Below are 20480 nucleotides of genomic sequence, written 5' to 3'. Positions count from 1 at the left end.
TCTTTTTTGCTTTTTACTTTTATTTGGTATACCTCGAATTTCAGTTTTCCCAATTTCTATTTCACGAGTTATTTGTATTCACGTCCTTTTCCTTTCTCTAGTCTGTTTTTTCAACGTCTGTCCTTCCTCTCTGTATTAGTTTTTAGATTTTTCTAGTGTTTCTTGGTTCCATCTCCCAACTTTTCCTTTAATTTTTAGTTTGGCAAATAATATTTTAACTTTTTTTGCATTATACATTTCTTCGTATGCTCTCTGTCTAATACTTTCTTGCATTTTCCTTTAAGGTTTAGTCAAGTCATGGTTTATATATTTTTTAATTTGAATAAAATAAAATTGTATATTAATAAAAATAACTTTTATTAAAATAGTATAAAAATACATGAGTATACATTATGTACAATTACCAACTACATTATAAGAAGGATATTTACAAGCATAATCCAAAAACTAATAAAATATAAATTATTCCATTTTTGAAAAATTCCAATCTCATCGGTATTGGGATCCATTAGCATCCCTAAGAAAATTAAATGCACAATAGTGGTAAAAGAAAACAGTAATCGGCACATCCACGAAAAGATACTGTTTCTTTTAAACCGGTGACGGCATGGTTCTTTACAGGGATACACGTTAATGCAAGAATTGAATGCTTTTGCAAATTGACCTCTAACAGTAAACTGAAGATAGGAAAATATTCCTATAGATATTAACACCACAGATACTTTCAGTTCAAATCCATGTAGTAAAGATGATACTATAAATGTTGCCAATATTGCAAAGAATTTACCGTGAGGCAGCCAAGACCTGTAAACATCTGAAAAGAATAACTGTTGTTAATAACGAATATAATAAGAGAATTATTGAAGAGGTATTTTACGTCGTACTTTAATAAAGGCAAGTTTAATTTAACATATACGTATGCGCACTTTTGCTTCCTTCATTACTGTCCTTTATTCAAAGGTCGCCTGTATTTATTTAAATTTACCCTTATTTTGACGTAATCTATCAAATTATGTGTAGAAAGTATAAATACGTCAACTTCACTTTTAATTATCACATCTTGTGTCTATTTTTGGATATTTGATAAATTTTTTGTATGTTATTTTATTTAATGAATATTGTTCTTAGTATTATTATTATTCATTATTAGTATCCCATACGCCTCACATTTCCTCTAAGGGGATAATTCACTCATCCCAGATACCTACGGTATCAAAAAAATTGAGGTCTGGTGGGATTCCCGTGTTATTGAGCTCTAGGTAATTTGATCTTCTTCTCTTTTCAACTCTTTTCCTTTCTGCATTCTTAATAAAACGTCCTGGTTAGTAACGTGGTCAGTATAGGATATCTTCAGGATTCTGTGATAAAGCCACATTTCGAAAGCCTCAATTTTCTTACAGGTAGTGTCTGCGAGTATAGTCCATGACTAAACTTCGTACAATAGTATAGGAAAGATATAACATCGTAGTAACCTGATTTTTATACTGATAAATCGTGGCATTTGAATAGTGCAGATCTTGCTTTCTTTATCCTAGATTTTAGTTCTAGGGAAATGGTCCCAATTTTCATTGACGTCCGTACCAAGGTAGGTGTATGTTTTTACTCCTTCTATTGGTTGACCATTCACACTGATTCTTTCAATTTGCTGTTCCTTGAGAGTAGTATCGCTTTCTGCTTGGTCTTCTAGAGACGTTCATTAAGACTCAGCTGTATCATGTTCTCTAAGAGTCTCTTCGGAATAACCCCAGTAGTACAGAGAATAATAGATATCATCTGGGTACTTTCCATTCTCCATTGTCTCCTACTTTGTATTTCCAGTTCTCTGCACTTTTCAAACTTTTTGTTGTATTAAACACGCACATTATTACTGTTAGATATCGCCACATCTATTGGTGTTGTTTACCTAGTAAGTTTATTAACTATATAGTATGAGATCCGGTCTATTATCTGCCATAACGTATTGATCTGTAAAAGCACGCGCTGCTTCTAATGTCTCGGATTTCAAATAGCACTCCTCAAATTCTTGATTTAACTCAAAATATGCGGCATCCATTTCATCGTGATAGTCTCCATTAGTTTTCTTTGCCATAAACACACGCTGAGGGAAACCTCAGATGCATTTTATCTAAGCCGGTCCTGTGCAAAGTTCTTGAGTGAGCAATCAACAGCTGGCGAAGACCGACAACCATGTGCGTTTATTCTCTTAAGAAAAGCATTGCCCTATATTAGCTGTAACTGCACTCTCAGTGTGAATTTCACTAGACGTGTAGTATATTGTCCTTTATAAGTATCCTTTAATAAAGACGACATTTATCTTACTCTTTCAATAACCCTCTAATTACAAAAAAATTTAGTCTCTTCCAATTTTTTAACTTTTGACTTAGTTGTATACTGATCTACTAGAAACATTTTTGAATGTACTTACATTTTTTTAAAAACTCATGCATTGGTCGATTCCATCTGGTAACAACAATGGCAAGAGCAGTGGGAAATTCTGTTTTTATTGGATCAACTACTTCATATCTCCACTTCTTAGGTTCATGCCAAATTTTGGAACTCTTAAAACCAGCAGCTAACATTGAAGCTTCTGATAAAAAACTTATGAAGTAGTGGCTTGTTCTAAACGACATAGCTTCTCTGTAACTTATTAACCATCTGTTGGACTCATCTGGTATGAAGTAAGTGGACCAGCAATTCGAGATCATCAGAAAAAATACTGAGATTGTCAACGCTCTGATTATTCCTAATATCCACCAGATATTCTGAAATCAAGATATAAAAATTCAAAAGTAGGCTAAAGTGCTTAATTTATTTATTAAAGAGATGGAAAAAGTACTTTTACAGTTTATTAAATGAAGAATTTGAAAGTTGAGTTAACGGAGACAGTAACAGCAATGGTCACCAAAATAACAAACTAGGAGGAGTGGTTCAAACACTACAAAAAATAAAGAAATGAAAAGCTGTTGGACCAGATGGTATACCTAGGGAAGTGTGGGCAGCATTAGGAGAGACAGAAACAAGTGGACTAAGAGGTTTATTTAATCAAGTAGGACAAATACTAGGCGAATGGAGAAGTACTATATTAGTACCTGTTTACAAAAACGAGAGAGATATACAACAATGTATAAATTAAGTTTTTTGGCTGAAAAATATCGAAAAAAATTATCAGTTTTTAAACCATTTTTCAAATGTCCTCCATTTTGTTTATTTTCAAGAATTTTCAATTTTTCTCTTTAAACTATCATGTAAAGGCACTTCTTGTTTAAAATCCTTCTCAAACTTTATATTTCAGATTTTCCGTTTCAGAGTTTGAAGTTTGATTCCCATATAATAGATAAGATACAAAAAATGTTGAAAATGTATTTTTTTAGCATTTCAGACGGCAATAGTCACTTAAACATATTTTTAGACTAAGTTAGACTACGTGCGAGAAATAACAGCCTGAATGTCTTCCAGAATACGATATAGAATATTATATGGTATGCCATTTGAAATAAAAATATTATTTAAAGTTACAAGTAGGACAAATTCAACTAAAATAATAAATCATCCTATGTGATAAAATGATAAAATTTAAATGTTATTGTTAACAATATCTTGGCTAGGTATATCGCCGGTGTTGTAGTGATATATTTCACGGCATTCTTGATTATAATTGTTAAAGCTTACAAATTAGAAAATCTTTAAATATTTCAAAAATGAGGGGAGATACGTATAGGAAACACTAATATAGATTGAAAGCTAAGTAAATTGTCCACACAACTTCCACTATAAAATACAGGGTGTTTCATTTAAAATAAGTACGTTATTACTGCATGAATTTGCTATTAGAACAATCTAAAATAAACATATGTTTAAATATGACAAATAGTATATTACTAAGGCCCAAGACAAAATTTGTCTCCAATTCTTAGATTGGCAGATATTTAATTTTTTCTAAAACCTGACATTTTTAAAAATCGAAATGAATCAAAACACCCTGTGTTTAGGTATAGGGAACCTTTATAAAAAAATATAACTTTGATATTACACTCTTATTTCCAGTAAAATTCACATTATTTTAAATTGTGTTGTTAATGTTCCTGTATAGCTCTATAAAGAAAAAAGCTTTGGATATTAATTAGTTTTCTGTACAGAGACCGAGGCGTATAGGATGGGCCACCCTGTATATATAGGAAGAGATGAAGCTAATGATGTCAGATATTAAGTAATGAAATAAAATAACTCCGAAATTAAAATAACAAACAATAAACAACAGATGGAAGCAGAAATAAAGGAAAACGAAAGGTAGAAGGAAATGTAAGGATTGCTAATGTATAGCCTAAGAAACGGGATATGTTCTCATAGAAGTTAAAGAACCAAGAAAAATAAGATTAGAGATACATTACTACACAATGTTACTTATAAGAAGTTTAATGATATTAAACATAAAAATAAAAAATGTTTACCTTGTTTGTGGTCTGATTATATAATGCGATATATTCATTAAATGATGTCCATGGTCCAAACATAACATTTGCTCCACAAAACATATAACCAAAATAATTTAAGAACGATGGATATTTTACAGCACCTTTATCAATATCCTCAGCAAGTGAGATGAGTTTCATACTAAATATCATTATCACTCCTCTAGCTTCCATCCATGCTTCAGTCTTCAATAAGAAATATTCACTATAAAATATGTTTACACTCATAAATACATAAAAATTTAGTTATTTCTAAAATACTAACCATTTTTAGAACTTTATGTACAATCTAGGTTATCTAGCCCTCTGTGAATCCGTTTATTTTAAAGATAAAACAAAATCGCACGGACATGTCGATTATTTAACTAATATTAAAGCCTAATTATTTCTTAAATGGATGATCCGAATTGTACAAAAATCGGGATACGCCTATTCTGCAATACCCACTTCAATACGAGTTCAACCATATATAACACTTTGTATTTTATCTAGTCACGAAGGTCTTAAATAAATAAAACTTCTCAGTGCCAAACAGTTTTGAAATAATTCATTAAATATAGAATGCTGTGATTTTGACATTCATTCATAAAACTAACAACAGCTTGACATTTATTAAAAAGTTTTTTAAAATAAATTGTAGTAATAACTAAAGCTGACAGTTGTTTTATGTGTCTTGTTACGATAAATATGACTCACATTCTAAGTTGTAAACATATTTTTCTAACAAGTATTTTTTAGTAGGTAAATCCACGGGTCCCCTACGCTAAAACCTGTCTGGCTTCCATGGCATTCGAGAAGGTTCAGGAAAAGTCACCGGCCGAATTCTAGGGAACTCCAGATAACGGTTATTAAATATATATAGAGGAATTTTTATTGAAAAGAGTCAGTCTAGAAAGAATAATTGTATCGAGTCGAGTTTCAATTGTAACTCGGGAAATAAATGTAGTATATAAATTAGAATAGTGTAAAATAAATTAAATGTAAGATTATATATAAATTAAATAAAGACTAATAAACTAACTGTTAGAACATTTTATAATAAATAAAGATAATAAATTAGATTTATAATAATAGTTCAGTCTTTTAAAGCTCTATAATAAAGATGGCTTTTAATGACAAAGTGCGAATTGCTTGTTTTAATGAAGAGGGGCTACGGTGATAGAAAATTATCTTATAGTGAAGTAGCCAAATTGTTCAATGATCCTTTCCCAAACCATTCTCCTCTCCATAAAGCGACGGTACAAAAAATTGTAAAACGATTTGAAAAAACTACACAAGTAAAACATGGCATTCGAGTAAGTAGGCCAAAAACTGTTATAAATTACAATAAAACTTTAAATTTGATGCAGAGTTTCGTTGAAGATCAACATATATCCTCACGCAGAGCTCCACTAATATATGATGTAGGTCGTTCTTTCTAATTCATTTAAACCCTACAAAATTCAGTTATTGTAAGAATTAAATGAAGATGACTACGACCGTACATTACAGTTTAGTGAGGTAATGATGATAAAAATTGTAAATAACAAGAACTTTGTTATATGTTTTTCCTACAAAGCAATATTTACATTATATGGGAATGTAAATCGCCAAAATTTAAGGTATTGGAGTGAGGTAAATACACACTGGATACGTGAAAACCATACTCAAATAACACAAAAACTAAATTTGTGGTCGGGTATAGTGGATACTCAGTTAATTGGACCGTTTTTTATAGAAGGAAATTTAAAAGGCGATAATTATGAAATGCTACTTAAAAATTAAATTGTACGTGACCTGAAAAATAAATTTGAAGCCAATTTAAATGAGATATGGTTTTAGCAAGACGAAGCTCCAGCTCATTTTGGTGTAAATTTTCGGTGTTATTTAGATTAGACCTTTCCCGGACGATGGATTGGTGGATTAGATAGTATTTAATGGCTTCTTTGTGGATGACATTTTAAACACTTGATTGGGTAGACGTTAATTTAGCAATGTAGTAAACTTTTAATTATTATATTTAAATTCACTTGTACATAGTTTGAATAAAAAAATTTATTGAGATGATAAGGCAAAAATCTACGTAAAATCGAAAGTATTGTATACGGTTGAACAGGTATTGAAGTGGAGATTTCCATAAAGGTACAATATACAGGGTGTTGTATTTAAAAAACCAAAGTGACTAATTATATCAGAAACATGGTAAATCTAGCAATGTTACAGACATACAATTTTAAATCTTCACATTGTAAAATATTTGTATCCCTGTATTTCTATATATATATATATATATATATATATATATATATATATATATATATACAGGGTGTTTCAAAAAGGTATGTCATAAATGGTGTACACAAAAAAAGTTACAGCCCTTTTAAAGTTACAAAATAAAAAAAAATTGTTTTTTTTGCATTATCTCCTAAACTACTTGGCAAAAAACACAACAAAATCTAAGCCCACAGAAAAATTTTAAGGGGGGTGTGCAGCCCTAAATCCCCCCAAACTTTTGAGTACGTTCAAATCAAATGAATTTTGTGGCATCATTAGTTTAACACATTATTTTTAAAGTTTTTTTCATCACTTTTTTCAAAAAACAGTTTTTATTGAGTTACGGCCCTTTTCACTAACCTTTAAAAAATTACGTGCAACTAAATAAATGGCTTAAATGAATTAACAAGTACAAAAAATGTCTATAAATATGATATTATAATAAATGTTCAAAATGACCCCCATTTTCTTCAATACACATTCGGTATCGTTTTAATAAGGAAAACCGAATGCGCTGAAAAATCATATTTTTCTGACGAAATTGATTTGCAGCTTCAATTATTCTAACCCTCAATTGTTGTTCGTCCTCTATTGTTACAGAATACACTTTCTCTTTCATTAACTCCCAAAAGCAAAAGTCCATGGGGTTAAGACCTAGACTTCTGGGTGGCCAAGAAATAGGTGCGTCACGACTCCTTCCAATCCACGGACCAGGATACTGCCTGCAAAGGTATTCCCAGACTTAATTACTGTAATGCGGTGGAGCGCCATCTTGTAGAAACCACATATTTTGCCTTATTGCAATATTCACTTCTTCCAAATATTCTTGTAAATCGTTTGCCAAGAACTGCGAATAATTATCACCATTTAAATTGTTGGGAAGAAATACTGGGCCTATTAGATTGTTATCCATAATTCCTGCCCAAACATTAACTTTGAAAGTCCTTTGGTGATGAGTCGTTTTTTTGGCGTAAGGATTTTCGTCGGCCCAAATCTGCTCGTTATGATGGTTTGTTATTCCATTTCTACTAAAGGTAGCCTCGTCGGTAAACAAAATATTTCTAATAAAATTAACGTTTCGAGTGTTTTCCATTAACAACCAATCGCAAAATCACTTGTACTTGTTTCAGGGACTTCTTCAATGATTTCTAAAATGTCTTCATCTGTGGAATGGTTTGAATGTAGTAGTGCAGAACTTTCTAGAGCGGCAGTCAACATAGTCCGCATGGCCATGATGATTTCCAACCTTCGATAGAAGATTGAACTTAAAGAAGAAGAAGACCCGTCTTCAAATTTTTCTGTGCGCTTAGATTTTGTTTTTTCTTTTGTATGAAAAATGCTTTTTGAACAAGAAAGTAACGTGTCCATTGTTTTTACAAAATGTCAAGTAGTTTAGAAGATAATGCACAAAAACAATTTTTATTTTGTAACTTCAAAGGGCTGTAACTTTTTTTGTGTACACGTTTGTAATAAGGTAAGTTGGATTCAATCAATTTATTTTTGTCCACGGAATGCGTGATTTAAATTATGACATACCTTTTTGAAACACCCTGTATATATTGCACCGTGGTTTTCTTGAAACACGTGGATTACGAACTTTATTAAAAATATATAAAATACTGAATTAACTGACATGAAAAATTAATCAATTTGACAAATCTTCTTGACCCTCAACTGCCCTCGCGTACATTCTATAAAAAAAATGTCATCCCATGACACTTCTGGTTTAAGGGTGATTCCAATTACCAACAACAGAAGTGTCACATAGCCCCCTTTGATATTTAAGAACATCAAGGGTGTGGCTATCACCTGATGAGGTTTCATTAAAATGCCAAAACTTTGATACCCCTAGATATTAGAACAAGTTTAAAAATCAATGTGTCCGAGCAATTTTGTTTTATCTTTAAAATAAGCGGGTTGACAGGGGGGTAAGACTTTATCCTCCCACTGTATATACAGTATACTCCCTCTATAACGAACACGGTTATTACGAGGTTTCGCTTATAACGAGATACATTAGATGTCCCGTGAAATTTCTATTGAACTATAACCGTCTATAGCGAGGCAAATTTGGTTATAACGAGAGAAAATAAGATCCAAAAACGTGTTTTTTACGTTTTTGGTCCGGTCGTGGCTATAAATAAATACCTTTTCAAACAGCCCCTCAATAAACTTAACTGCAGCCCGCAATAAACTTCTTTACAATGAATAAATACAACTGTTTCACATCTTTAGAAAATATGATAGAATGATACTGGACCATTTAAAGCAGTTAAAAATGACAGAGTTCTTAAAATTGCAGAAGCAATAGTTTATGTTATCTTTGAAAATACGCTTTATTTATACATTATGTAGTTGGAAAAAAATATAAGTACTGATTTTTTGTTTTAACGTAGGTATATCATTGATAATAAAAGTAAACAACTCTTTTATGTTTTAATATATTTCATTGACAATAAAAGTAAATACCTTTTTTTTTAAAACGCCAGTCAAACAATATTTATTAGCATCTTATATTGCTCCGAATGGCTTCACTATAGGAAGTTAATGGTTTAGAAAACTACAGATTCATGTGTATGCACAGTATTATTATTGTCTGATATAACGAGATCGGCTTATAACGAGGTAATTAGTCTGTCATTTCAGTTCTCGTTATAGAGGGAGTCTACTGTATATATATATATATATATATATATATATATATATATATATATATATATATATATGTACATATATACAGTATACTCCCTCTATATCGAACACGGTTATTACGAGGTTTCTCTTATAGCGAGGTACATTACATGTCCCGTGAAATTTCTATTGAACTATAACCCTCTATAGCGAGGCAAATTTGGTTATAACGAGAGAAAATAAGATCGAAAAACGTGTTTTTTTACGTTTTTGGCCCGGTCGTAGCTATAAATAAATACCCTTTTTAACTACCCCGCAATAAAATTCTTTACAATAAACACAATTATTTCACATCTTTAGAAAATATGATAGATAGAATGATACTAGACAATTTAAAGCAGTCAAAAATGACAGACGTATTCCAGTTGCAGAAGCAATAGTTTATGTTATCTTTGAAAATACTCTTGATACATTATGTAGTTGGAAAAAAATGTAAGTACAGATTATTTGTTTTAATGTATATCATTGACAATAACAGTAAACAACTCTTTTTTGTTTTAATGTATTTCATTGACAATAAAAATAAACAACTTTTTTTTTCAAAAACGCCATTCAAACAATATTTATTAGCATCTTATATTGCTCCGAATGGCTTCACTATAGGAAGTTAATGATTTAGAAAACTACATATTCATATGTATGCACAGTATTATTGTTGTCTGATATAACGACATCGGCTTATAACGAGGTAATTAGTCTGTCATTTCAGTTCTCATTATAGAGGGAGTCTACTATATATATATATATATAGCTGCTTATAAAAATGTCAAAAGGTTATAAAGATAAAATATATCACATTAAAATATAGCAACAAATACATATAGTGTTAAAATTCATTTAAAACTTATTGAATGCTCTGCTTTAAAGCATACAAAGATACTCTACTAAAACTTAAACCCTTATTACTGAATTCATTGGCAAATCTAGAGAATCGTATTACTGGGCTGTGATAACCATAATTAGTGTTGTGGTGCGAGCTTAGGAAAAGAAAGGGAACAAATGTTTCCAGATAACGCTTTAAAAGGAAATAACATATCAAACTTTGTTCTTTTCTTTCAAAGGTAAGACAATTAAAATATCTTAGGATATCATCATAAGAATAGGTATGAATGCTGGAATAAGAATCGGTGCTTAACCTTTTCAATGCTCCTGAGATAAACTTTGAACTATGGGGACCATATACTAGATATATACTGCAAAATTGAACAAACTAGAGCACTGTAAACTATTTTTACCCAGTTAACTGATAGATTTTTAGAGTTCCCCATAAAACAAAACCAAGTATATGAAGAGTCTTACAAGTAATGAGTTACAAGTGTACATTATATAATATATATATATATATATATATATATATATATATATATATATATATATATATATATATATATATATATATACCTATGTATATATATAATTAATTAATTTAATTTTTTGTTTAAATAAAAATATTTTCTGTTGATTTGTGGAATTTTCCATCAAAATTTTTATAACTGTTTTTATAACAATACCATCGTTTCACTATTTGCTTATATAATAATAATGTATTATGTAGAAACCGCGTAGAATTTCGTCCAATTAGCCAGTATATTTTTTGTATTTCAATCAGAATTCTTCTCTTTTGTTCTTTACATGAACTCAGTGTGATACCCAAATATTTTGCAGTAAACAGAAGAGATGCTCATGGACAATTTTTATAATACAGCCATGGAATTAATGTTAGCTGCTAGAAAAGAAGAAGAAAGTCTAGCACGAGAATGGGGTGAAGTTGATCCAGAAGATAACAAAGCTGTTATTACTGTAATAGCTGATGGTGCATGGGTACGAAGATCAAATAAATCTGAATTTTCACTGTATCTGCAATTTATACTTTGGGTATGGCTTGTATTATAGGAAAAAGGACTTATAAGCTATTATACTGAGGCGTAAAAAACAAGTATTGTTGTGTGTGTGCGTCAAAAAATGCTATTACTCAACACGTATTTTACAAAAATTATAACGGTACTTCGACTAGGATGGAAAGTGCAATTGTTGTACACACACAGATGTTGTATACAGAGCATACAAATGCACAACTTAAAATATTTTATTGCTGATGGCGACAGCAGCACGTACAAAAAAATATGTGAAGCCAAGTCATATAGCAATAACTTTTTTATTGAGAAAATCGAGTGCAAAAACCATTTGTTACGCAATTTTGTCAATCAACTAAGAGAACAATCCTCAAAAAAATACAGTTCTGAGGGAAAACCTATTCATTTGCAATTAAGATCTGTACTAATAAGTAATGCACAACGCTTACGAACGGCAATTGACTGTGCTGTCAAATATCACCGAGAAAACACTGCGTATCACGATCACAAAAATCGTGACGATTATTTTTGTAAAAAACAAAATTAATCATTAATTAATTAAACCAAGGAAATTAATTATATTCCTAAACTACAAGAGTGTGGTTTGTTGTCAGATATTACATCATTCAACAATAGGCTTAAATATCATGCAACAAGTTTAATAAAAAGCACCACCAATAATAACGCCGAAAGCTTCAATTCTGATACTGCAAAATTTGTTGGAGGTAAACGAGTAAATCACACTAAGAGAGGTGGCTATCAGTTAAAGTGTTTGTCGGCAGCAGTATCATATAATTCACGGGGAAATTATTTAAATAATATATTACAAAATATAGCAAAATGCAACTGGTTATTACCCAAATTATTTGCTCAAAATAAATGTAAAAAATGGGTACAAGAAACAAAAAGACAAAAAAAAATATATTAAAAAACAAAAAAGTAATAATAAAGCGAATAAGGACTATGTCCTAAATGCAGAAGAGTTAGTTCAGTTGTCTGAAGAAGACTTCTAAGCCAAAAAACAGGAATTTTTAAAAAATATACAAAAAAAATATCTCACAAAGAACAGATTTTTAATAATACAACGGCTCAAGATAACAGTGCTGCTTGGTATATAGAACGTCAGCAATGGTTAACATCCAGTAATTTTGGTAAAATATCTAAATTACGAAAAAAAAAACAGAACTAAAACTGTGGAAGCAATGTTAAATCCAATGTTTTTTGGGAATAGATTTACAGAATATGGAATCGCGAAACGAACCCAAAGGAAAAAAAATGTTAAAAACAATTTTAAATATTACTATTCAACTATTAGGACTTTTCATACATGAATATCCCTTTCTTGCAACTAGTCCTGATGGTTTAATAGGTGACTCAGGTATAGTTGAAATTAAATGTCCATATAAAGCAAGACAACTTATGCCTAAAGAAGCTATAGAACAAAAAAAAATTAAATTTTGCCAACTAATGGACGGTCAATTGCATTTAAAAAGAACTGATTTCTATTACTATCCAGTGCAAGGATAGTTATTTATATTGAATAGAGAATACTGTTAGTTTGCGGTACGGACCTCAAAAAAAGATATTTTATCGAAAATATTGATAAAGATATAGAACTGTGGGAAAATATGCTACTTAAAATTGCAAGATATTTATTATAATTTTTATTTGAAACACCTCCTAAAGAAACATTACACATAATTCTATATTTATATAGTTTAATTTTATCGATTTTAATGATCGTGATACTAATCAAATTTTTATAATATGTAATTATAATCTTTTTTTATAATTTTCGGTAAACTTTAATGTACGTTAAAATTCAGGAAGCCAATTTTTCAGTAAAAAACTGACAAAAAAATTTAGAAAATAAAGTAATTTATTTACTAATCTAATGAGAATAAAAATGTAAACTCGTTTTTAAGTAGAGAGGTGACAGGCTCTGTGGCACAGTCTAGGGAAATTATGAGGTCAGTCTCATATAAAGAATAGGATCTGGCGTCACAATTTCAGTAGATTGAGGAAATTTATTCATCTATTCTTTTATAAAGTTATTTCTTTCTCGTTTTAATCAATTTTTTCTACTAAACTTGTTATCTACAAATTAGGAATAATAAGTTCTTTTAAAAACCGCAAGATATACAGGGAGTACCATTTAAATTATATAAGTTAAGGATATTTCCAGTGAAACTGGAAGTACAGGAGTAACAAGAAATATGACATCAGATGCATTATTGGAATTTATATTAGATAGGGTATAAAGAAGTTGTACATCTTCCATTGGTGTAACATTCTGGCTCTGGTTTTTAGTATTAACCACTACTTACAAATTTGGGGCCAATGGGTTTACATGCCTTCTGAAACACCGGCTCAGTTAAATTAAAAATTTTTATTTGTATTTGCTGAAATATGGCTGCCACAAGATCTAAGCTTAGAACTTAAGAAACACCTATTATCATCTGTATTCTGTTTTGTTGTGCGGTGTCAGATGCCATAGAGAAGATAATACTTACAAGCATTTGAACTCTTGATACATAGAAGAATTCTTAAAATCCAGTGAACCCATTGTCTCACCACAGAGGAATTTCTTAACCAAAAAATAGAAAGTGTGAAGTATTGTTTATAATAAAATGAATAAAACTGGAATATCTTGAGCATATTATGAGGAATTAAGTAAACTACTGGTTATTAACCAGAAAACCAGACCTGAAAAAAAATCTCCTGATCACTTAATTGCAAAAGTGGTTTGGAACAATGTCTGAAAAATCAGACAACTGATATACAATAGCTTACAAGTAATTATAAATTAGTGCCAATGAAATTCAGAGATTTTGCTTTTTTACTACCCTATAATGTGATTATTGTTTTATTTTTCAGTTTATCCTGTAATACATCTATACCTAGAATATAGTAACTTCTTAACCTTTTGGTCATACTTAAAAGAAAGATAACACAAATCTTGAAAAAAAGTTATTTTCAACTTACCATACAATGAGTACAATTATCAATGTGTACTTCATGATATTCGATGTACTTAAATATCTTACTTTAGTTTTATTACAATACTGGTTATAATGAAAATGTGTTTGGATATAACTACTGGCTTGTAAAAGGAGATAAGATTTCATAAATATTATTAGTATTAAACATTTTCCTTCTAGAGATTCTAAATTATTTATTAGATATATTCCAATTCCTCCAGCAAAAATATGATAGAGTGATGGTGGTAGTTTCACTAAAAATAGTATGAAATATAATGTATAACATGTTAGTTTCATGTATTGTTAGAAATACTTCTGACTTACCTATTGTGATTATAATCCCAAAAAATAAATTGGTTAGTATTATTTTGTAAAAAATATGAAATATACTAAGCGCCGAAGGAATAACACAATATTCCCACACATCTTGACTTGTTTCTTCAAAATATGTATGGGCATATAAAAAATCGACAGGGCTGAAACACATTAGGTATTTAAAAAAATAAATAAAAAATCATAATATACTTACTTCTCATGTTCCTCCAATAGTGAAACGGACATTATGTATTAATTTAAGAAATAATTTAAACATTTCAGAAATAAATGTGAGGTTAAAGAGTCATAAACCCAATAGTTTTTAATTTTAACTTTAATATACAATATACAACTAAAACACAACTACGGTTGGTGCTATAACCACCCTAAAATACTCTAATTGGTAGTGGTAATTATCATCCTCATATTTCAAATTTCATTATTGTTGATGTTGATAACTCGAAAATTGTGACATATAAAGGCCGGTTTACACACTACGTGTTATTGTGCTTTTTGTGCTGTGGGACTGGGTAAATCCTATCCGATAAAACGTGGCGTGTAAACCATAGACGTCTGAGCAGTCTCTAGAGCTAAGTGATGACACTATCTTGTTTTTCATTGTTCGTTGTGTCTCTGTCTTACATCAAGTAAGTATAGCAGCGTCTCTTTTTAGTAGGGTGAAAGAGTGAGGAGGAGTTGCAATATGCGCTAGAGAAAAACGAGAAAAACAGATCGAACACCAGCAAGAGATCTGATTACAGTGCCAGTGCCCATTACCACAGTTTAGTTTAACCACAAGGCTGTGATATTAAGCTTAGCTTACATTGAATGTCAAATCACAGTATAGACAACTGTGGTCAAATGTCAAATATCTCTATTCTCTATATTATATAGGTTACGTTCATTGTATTGTAGGAAAACAAAAATTAGCCGGTATGTAAATTTCCAAAAACAAGTGTAATTATGCAAGGACAAATTTTTGATTTTACATTAATATTGTTTTAGGGAAGATGTGGAATTAATGGAACAGATGTCACAAACACTAATGCACTGTTCATGCATTTTACATAAGGAAATTGCAAAAGACAAATACATACCAATACCTGTAAGTGAAATGCCATGTTTTATAGATATGTTTACTAGATTAGCAGTACATGAAGTGGCAACCAGAAACTTATGTAACAATCTTCCACTTTCAGCTATTGCAAAAACTAATCATTGGACAACCAAAGCATTAAAATACTTTTACCCACCTCAGATAAATAACATGTTAAGCATGGTTTAAAATTTGAGGGTACAGCAAGAGTAATGTAATTTCAAAGATGAATGTGATGGAATGTGGCATGATAAGTTCCCCATCAAATTGGTGGCTAAGTTATTCACCAGATGGAATAATTTTTTTTTTTGGTGACCAACCTCTGTACTTTTTAGAAATAAAATGTATAATTGCAGGTAAACATATACCTACTCACTTCTGCTTGACTCTCGCAAACTAAATGCTGATTAACCCTGCCAAAGTGTAAAATGGGTTTTATACTATTAACTTCTTTTTTTAAGAAAAACTAAGACGATTTTAGAAACAATAAAAAATTCCAGATACGTCCTACAAATAGATGGAAAATATATGATAAAAAAATTACAAATATTTACTTATGTGCAAATATATAATGGGAATAGCAATTTTGAATTGATCAAAAACTGTATTTGTAGTTTTTGCATCTTTTGAGAACAGTGTATTAATAATGGAAATTGATTTCGATTTTGAATTTGGCCTCAATATGTCATCAAAAATAAAACATAATTATTTTAAAAATATGGTACACTATCTGTGTAAAGAATAAAGTACATGTTATTATTTTTATCTATTTATTAAATACCTTTACAGTATGTTTACAGTAAAATACATACATACTTACATATTAAAGACTTCGATCAATGGTCTGTTGGAAACAATCCAATTAAGTCTTAATTCTCTCTCTGACACTTTATTTTTGAAGTTTATAAATGTAAAGTTCATTCACAATTATAGTATTTGACTAAAGATATGAATACACTTTAAGCCTAAACATAAGTTAGGTAGTAAAAACATATTTTGCAATTTATGTGGTCTGTATGTAAGCTACAGTGCTCGAAAATATCAATTTTATAAAAAAATCAAAATGTAACTTTTATTGGCATGTATATCTGAAGGCACTCTGTTAGTTTATGGAATAAAAACGCCTGAGTATTGGTAGATACATTACCAAATTTTGAAACGAATTAAAACATAGAACTGTAATTTGATTTTTTACTAAGATTTGAATAAAATAGTTGAAAATAGAAAACTCCTCATGTCTCTAGTGAAAATCCACAAAACAGTTTCTGCTACTAACAAAGCATAAATGTACCCTACATTTGCCACACATATTTATGCACCACTACAATTCCTACATCTTCCTTTGGTTGAATATTCAGGACATTGAGCTGTTTGGTCATACCTAATTTCGTGTAATTGCCTTGGTGCCACCATATATGAATTCATAATGTATCCGAAATGTGATTTAAAAAATATTTTCAATTAAATGAAATTCATAAAAACTACTAAATACATATCTGCCTTAGCAAAAAAGTTGTAGCTTATCTTAGCCATGTGTACTAAAAGTGGCTTCTGAAAACATTAATTCTAGCACTATGAATTGTAGTGCACATGTATCGATATTGGATAATCTGGCAATGTGTATCTAAAGATAGTTAATAATTCAAGTCCTTTATAAAACTTTGACTGTAAAGTTTTTTATAAAAATATTTACATTTACTTGAGGTATATACTGTAAACTACGAGTTGCTATTGGTACATCATTAAAATATGTTAGGTATACTAAATAAGATTATTATTAATTTCATACCTTAGAACAAGTTGCACACTCATCTTTATCCACTAGTACTGAACTTCGCCAAGGAATTTGACAGAAAGTAATCACAATATTTAAAAGATGGGTTTGAAGAATAGATATTAACTCCAGAAACATGTACTGAAGCGGACATTGCCAAATAAATAAGTTTAAAATCAAATATGATGAGAAAATGAACTTTTGAAATACATGTATCTTATAATGCACTCTCTCAAGAAGAGGGTTAACAGAAGTTGAAGAGAATTATAGAATGAATATACATTATGTCTCCAAAAGTTTCCATTAGATAAAATTGGCGATGATATTTTTGTTATTGCACATATGATTGTAAATATATCATCAACTAATGGGACATACGCCCAACTTAACTTTCCACTAAGAATTTTAAAAAATTTTAATCTTTGATTAACCCGTTCAATGTGAACTCTAGCTGATGCAATTTTGGCATTTAAGATAGCTTCCTCAGTAGTTAATTGGGATTTTTTTTTTTCTTAAAAAAGGAGGTCTAATTAATTGTATAATATATAACCTACAACTATCGTCAATAAGAAAACCTTTATCTACCATAACTGCATCTCTGCTAGAATCTAATAAAGAGATTACATTGCTCTCTTCAAATATCACTTTCTCTGATGCTCTTCCTCCATATGCTTTACTAACATAAGTTATTAACCCCCCAGGTGAAACACCAGTCATAAACTTAATTGTTAAATGATATTTATATTGTGAATAAAATCGTATTCGGCAACGCAAACACTTTGGAGCCTGTACATAAATTTCATTACAGTCTAAAAGTAGCCTAACATTTTGAAAATCAGCAAAACAAACTGGCATGTTTTTAAGAACTTCTTCTTTGGTAGGAAAATACACCAAAGGCTGTAAAATGTGGCTCGAGATAGGTATTAATTTATACATATAAGTTTTTGTTAAGTCAGCTGTTATGCCAAACAAAGAACCCAAAGTGGCATAAGTCAAATTTAACTTAAACTTTGTAAGAACTAACATTATCCCCTGTCAAATGTTTAACCTATGAACTCGTTTGTCCTTAATATACTTTTCAGTCATATTTACTATACTTACAATAATTCAAAATAGTGAAGTTAGAAAATTTTTCAAATTAATGTCATTATCAATGATTTCACACAATGTAAGCACTTTTGGAGTGTTCACTTGCAAAGCTGCATCTTTTGATGAAAGAGTGCTATTCTGGACAGTATTTCTTAAACTAATTAAGATTTCTGCTGCTTGTTTCTTTATCCTCAACATCTTCACAAGCAATTTAACTTGAAGCAACAGTTGTCATTCTTTGTGAAAGATTCATGTTTTTACCTAGTTTAGGCTTTGCCTCTTTAAGGGTGGTGTTTTTATTGGGAAACGTCAACTTATGCAAATTGTCGCTCTCCAGGACTAAGTAGTGGCTGTAAAGCAGTAGTGTCAGAAGGATTTCCTGCCTTTGGGTGCCGGTTGGACCAAGCCCGCAACTAAGTACAAGTTCTGTTGGAAACGGTCCTTTTCAGATTGTTGGACTTTTTGTTTTGTTCTGTTTAAACGCGTGGAAGATAGCTGTGGCTGTGTCCTCACCTAGGATCAGGTATCATTGTGCTATGAGATTGGGAAACCACAGAAAACCAATTTCCCCCTGTCCTTGTGATTTTGAATGCGACTTTTAAGGAGTGTATGTGGTGCTCACTGTTTTGTGTGTATGGGTGTGTGGGCTTATGTAGTTATTGGTTGTGTGTTGTTGGTTTGTTTCTTTTTTTGTGTTTGTATGTTTATTGGTTTTTGAACTTGGGTGAAGGTAAAGTGTATGTGTGGGTAAATGATAAGTGTATATATGAATAATGAATGTGTGTGTTGTATCTGTGTGTTTATGTGCAGAGTTGAGTGAAGGTTTGGTTTATGGAATTGTTATAGCAGGAGGTTGATATGGTATACTCATACAATGCATTGGACATTTGGTTTAAATTTTCGGATTGTGTCACTCCTCTTTTCAGGGAAGACATTGAAGAGGATTATAGATGTGAAGTGGATTAGAGATTTCATGTTCGAGGATAGGTCGTATGAGGGGATTTGCTTGGAGGTGTAAGAGGGTTGTGTTTGTTTTGTGCCTTTTGGTTGGATTCTTCGGTGTAGGCATTTTTGTGAAAATGCCGGGTGGCCTCCATTACAGTTGGGAACACCTATCGTGGGGCATGCAGTAGACCTGTGTTGTTGTCCATAGTATGGACAGATAATTGATTTTTCGGGGCATTCGTTGCTGTGGTGTCCGCTTTGGTAGCTTCTCGAACAGTATTTTAGTCGAACAGGAATGGAATTGTTTGATCTTGGAATTTCGAATTCAATCTTTCTCCTTCGATCTTAATACTATTCGAGAGTGTATCAGCGAATTTAGTTTCAGAGTTTGTGAAAACTCTAACGAAAGAGGTGGGTTAATTTGTACAGCGGGCAATTATACGAACTATTTTGGTGAATGGAAATTTGTTTTGGATAGATTATCTTCGATGATTTTTTGAGATAGTTTTTTGTCGACGCCGGCAATGACTATATGAAAGCTTTGTTGATGATTTGGAACGGGTTGGGGATTAGTTTTGAAACCTGAATTGATGGAGATTTCTATCTCAAGTGATTTGTACTGTGAGAGTAAGTTTTACCGTGAGATCTTTGAGGTCTAGAAGATTGGTAGTTAGTACGGAGGCTGCCTTTTGGGTTGGGAAGACTTTTATTGAATCTAAATATGATATTAGATTGTTGGCTTTGGTAAGTCGATAGAATGGTCTTTGCTGACAGATGTCTGGAGGGATGTCCTCGATTCTGTAATTTTGGGTGGTGTATGGTGGTTGTTCTGTATTTTGTGTTGTGGTTTGTAGTGTTGGTTGTTTGTGGTTGTGTAGGTGTTGTTTATTGTAGTGTAGTGAGTGAGTGTATGGGTGATAGTGTTGGTTGAGTGTGTGTTGGTGAGTGTGTTTTATATTTGTAGGGGTATGGGGGTTTTGGGGTGGAGGATCATGGTAAGGAGTGGATGCTTTG

At 31.0% G+C, this 20480-nt stretch overlaps 1 protein-coding gene and 1 long non-coding RNA gene across 2 annotated transcripts; one reads left to right on the top strand and one right to left on the bottom strand.

The window, feature by feature from the left end:
- Window positions 1-333: 333 nt before the first annotated feature.
- por (Protein-serine O-palmitoleoyltransferase por) lies at window positions 334-15088 on the bottom strand. The gene is made up of 6 exons (XM_072546164.1): window positions 14777-15088; window positions 14572-14723; window positions 14252-14501; window positions 4449-4674; window positions 2426-2762; window positions 334-814 (listed from the first exon to the last, which is right to left on the bottom strand). The coding sequence occupies exons 1-6, from the start codon at window positions 14806-14808 to the stop codon at window positions 408-410; spliced, it is 1404 nt and encodes a 467-aa protein (XP_072402265.1). The 5' UTR covers window positions 14809-15088; the 3' UTR covers window positions 334-407.
- Window positions 15089-15407: 319 nt separating this feature from the next.
- LOC140452098 (uncharacterized) lies at window positions 15408-16328 on the top strand. Its single transcript, XR_011952133.1, has 3 exons — window positions 15408-15495; window positions 15568-15667; window positions 15762-16328. It is a non-coding gene; the product is annotated as an uncharacterized lncRNA (long non-coding RNA).
- The last annotated feature ends 4152 nt before the right edge of the window (window positions 16329-20480 follow it).

The sequence above is a fragment of the Diabrotica undecimpunctata genome, chromosome 10, assembly GCF_040954645.1.
Source record: "Diabrotica undecimpunctata isolate CICGRU chromosome 10, icDiaUnde3, whole genome shotgun sequence".
Classification (NCBI taxonomy): domain Eukaryota; kingdom Metazoa; phylum Arthropoda; class Insecta; order Coleoptera; family Chrysomelidae; genus Diabrotica; species Diabrotica undecimpunctata.
The sequence above is the reverse complement of the archived record's forward strand: the minus strand, read 5'-3'. Positions and strand labels throughout refer to the sequence as shown.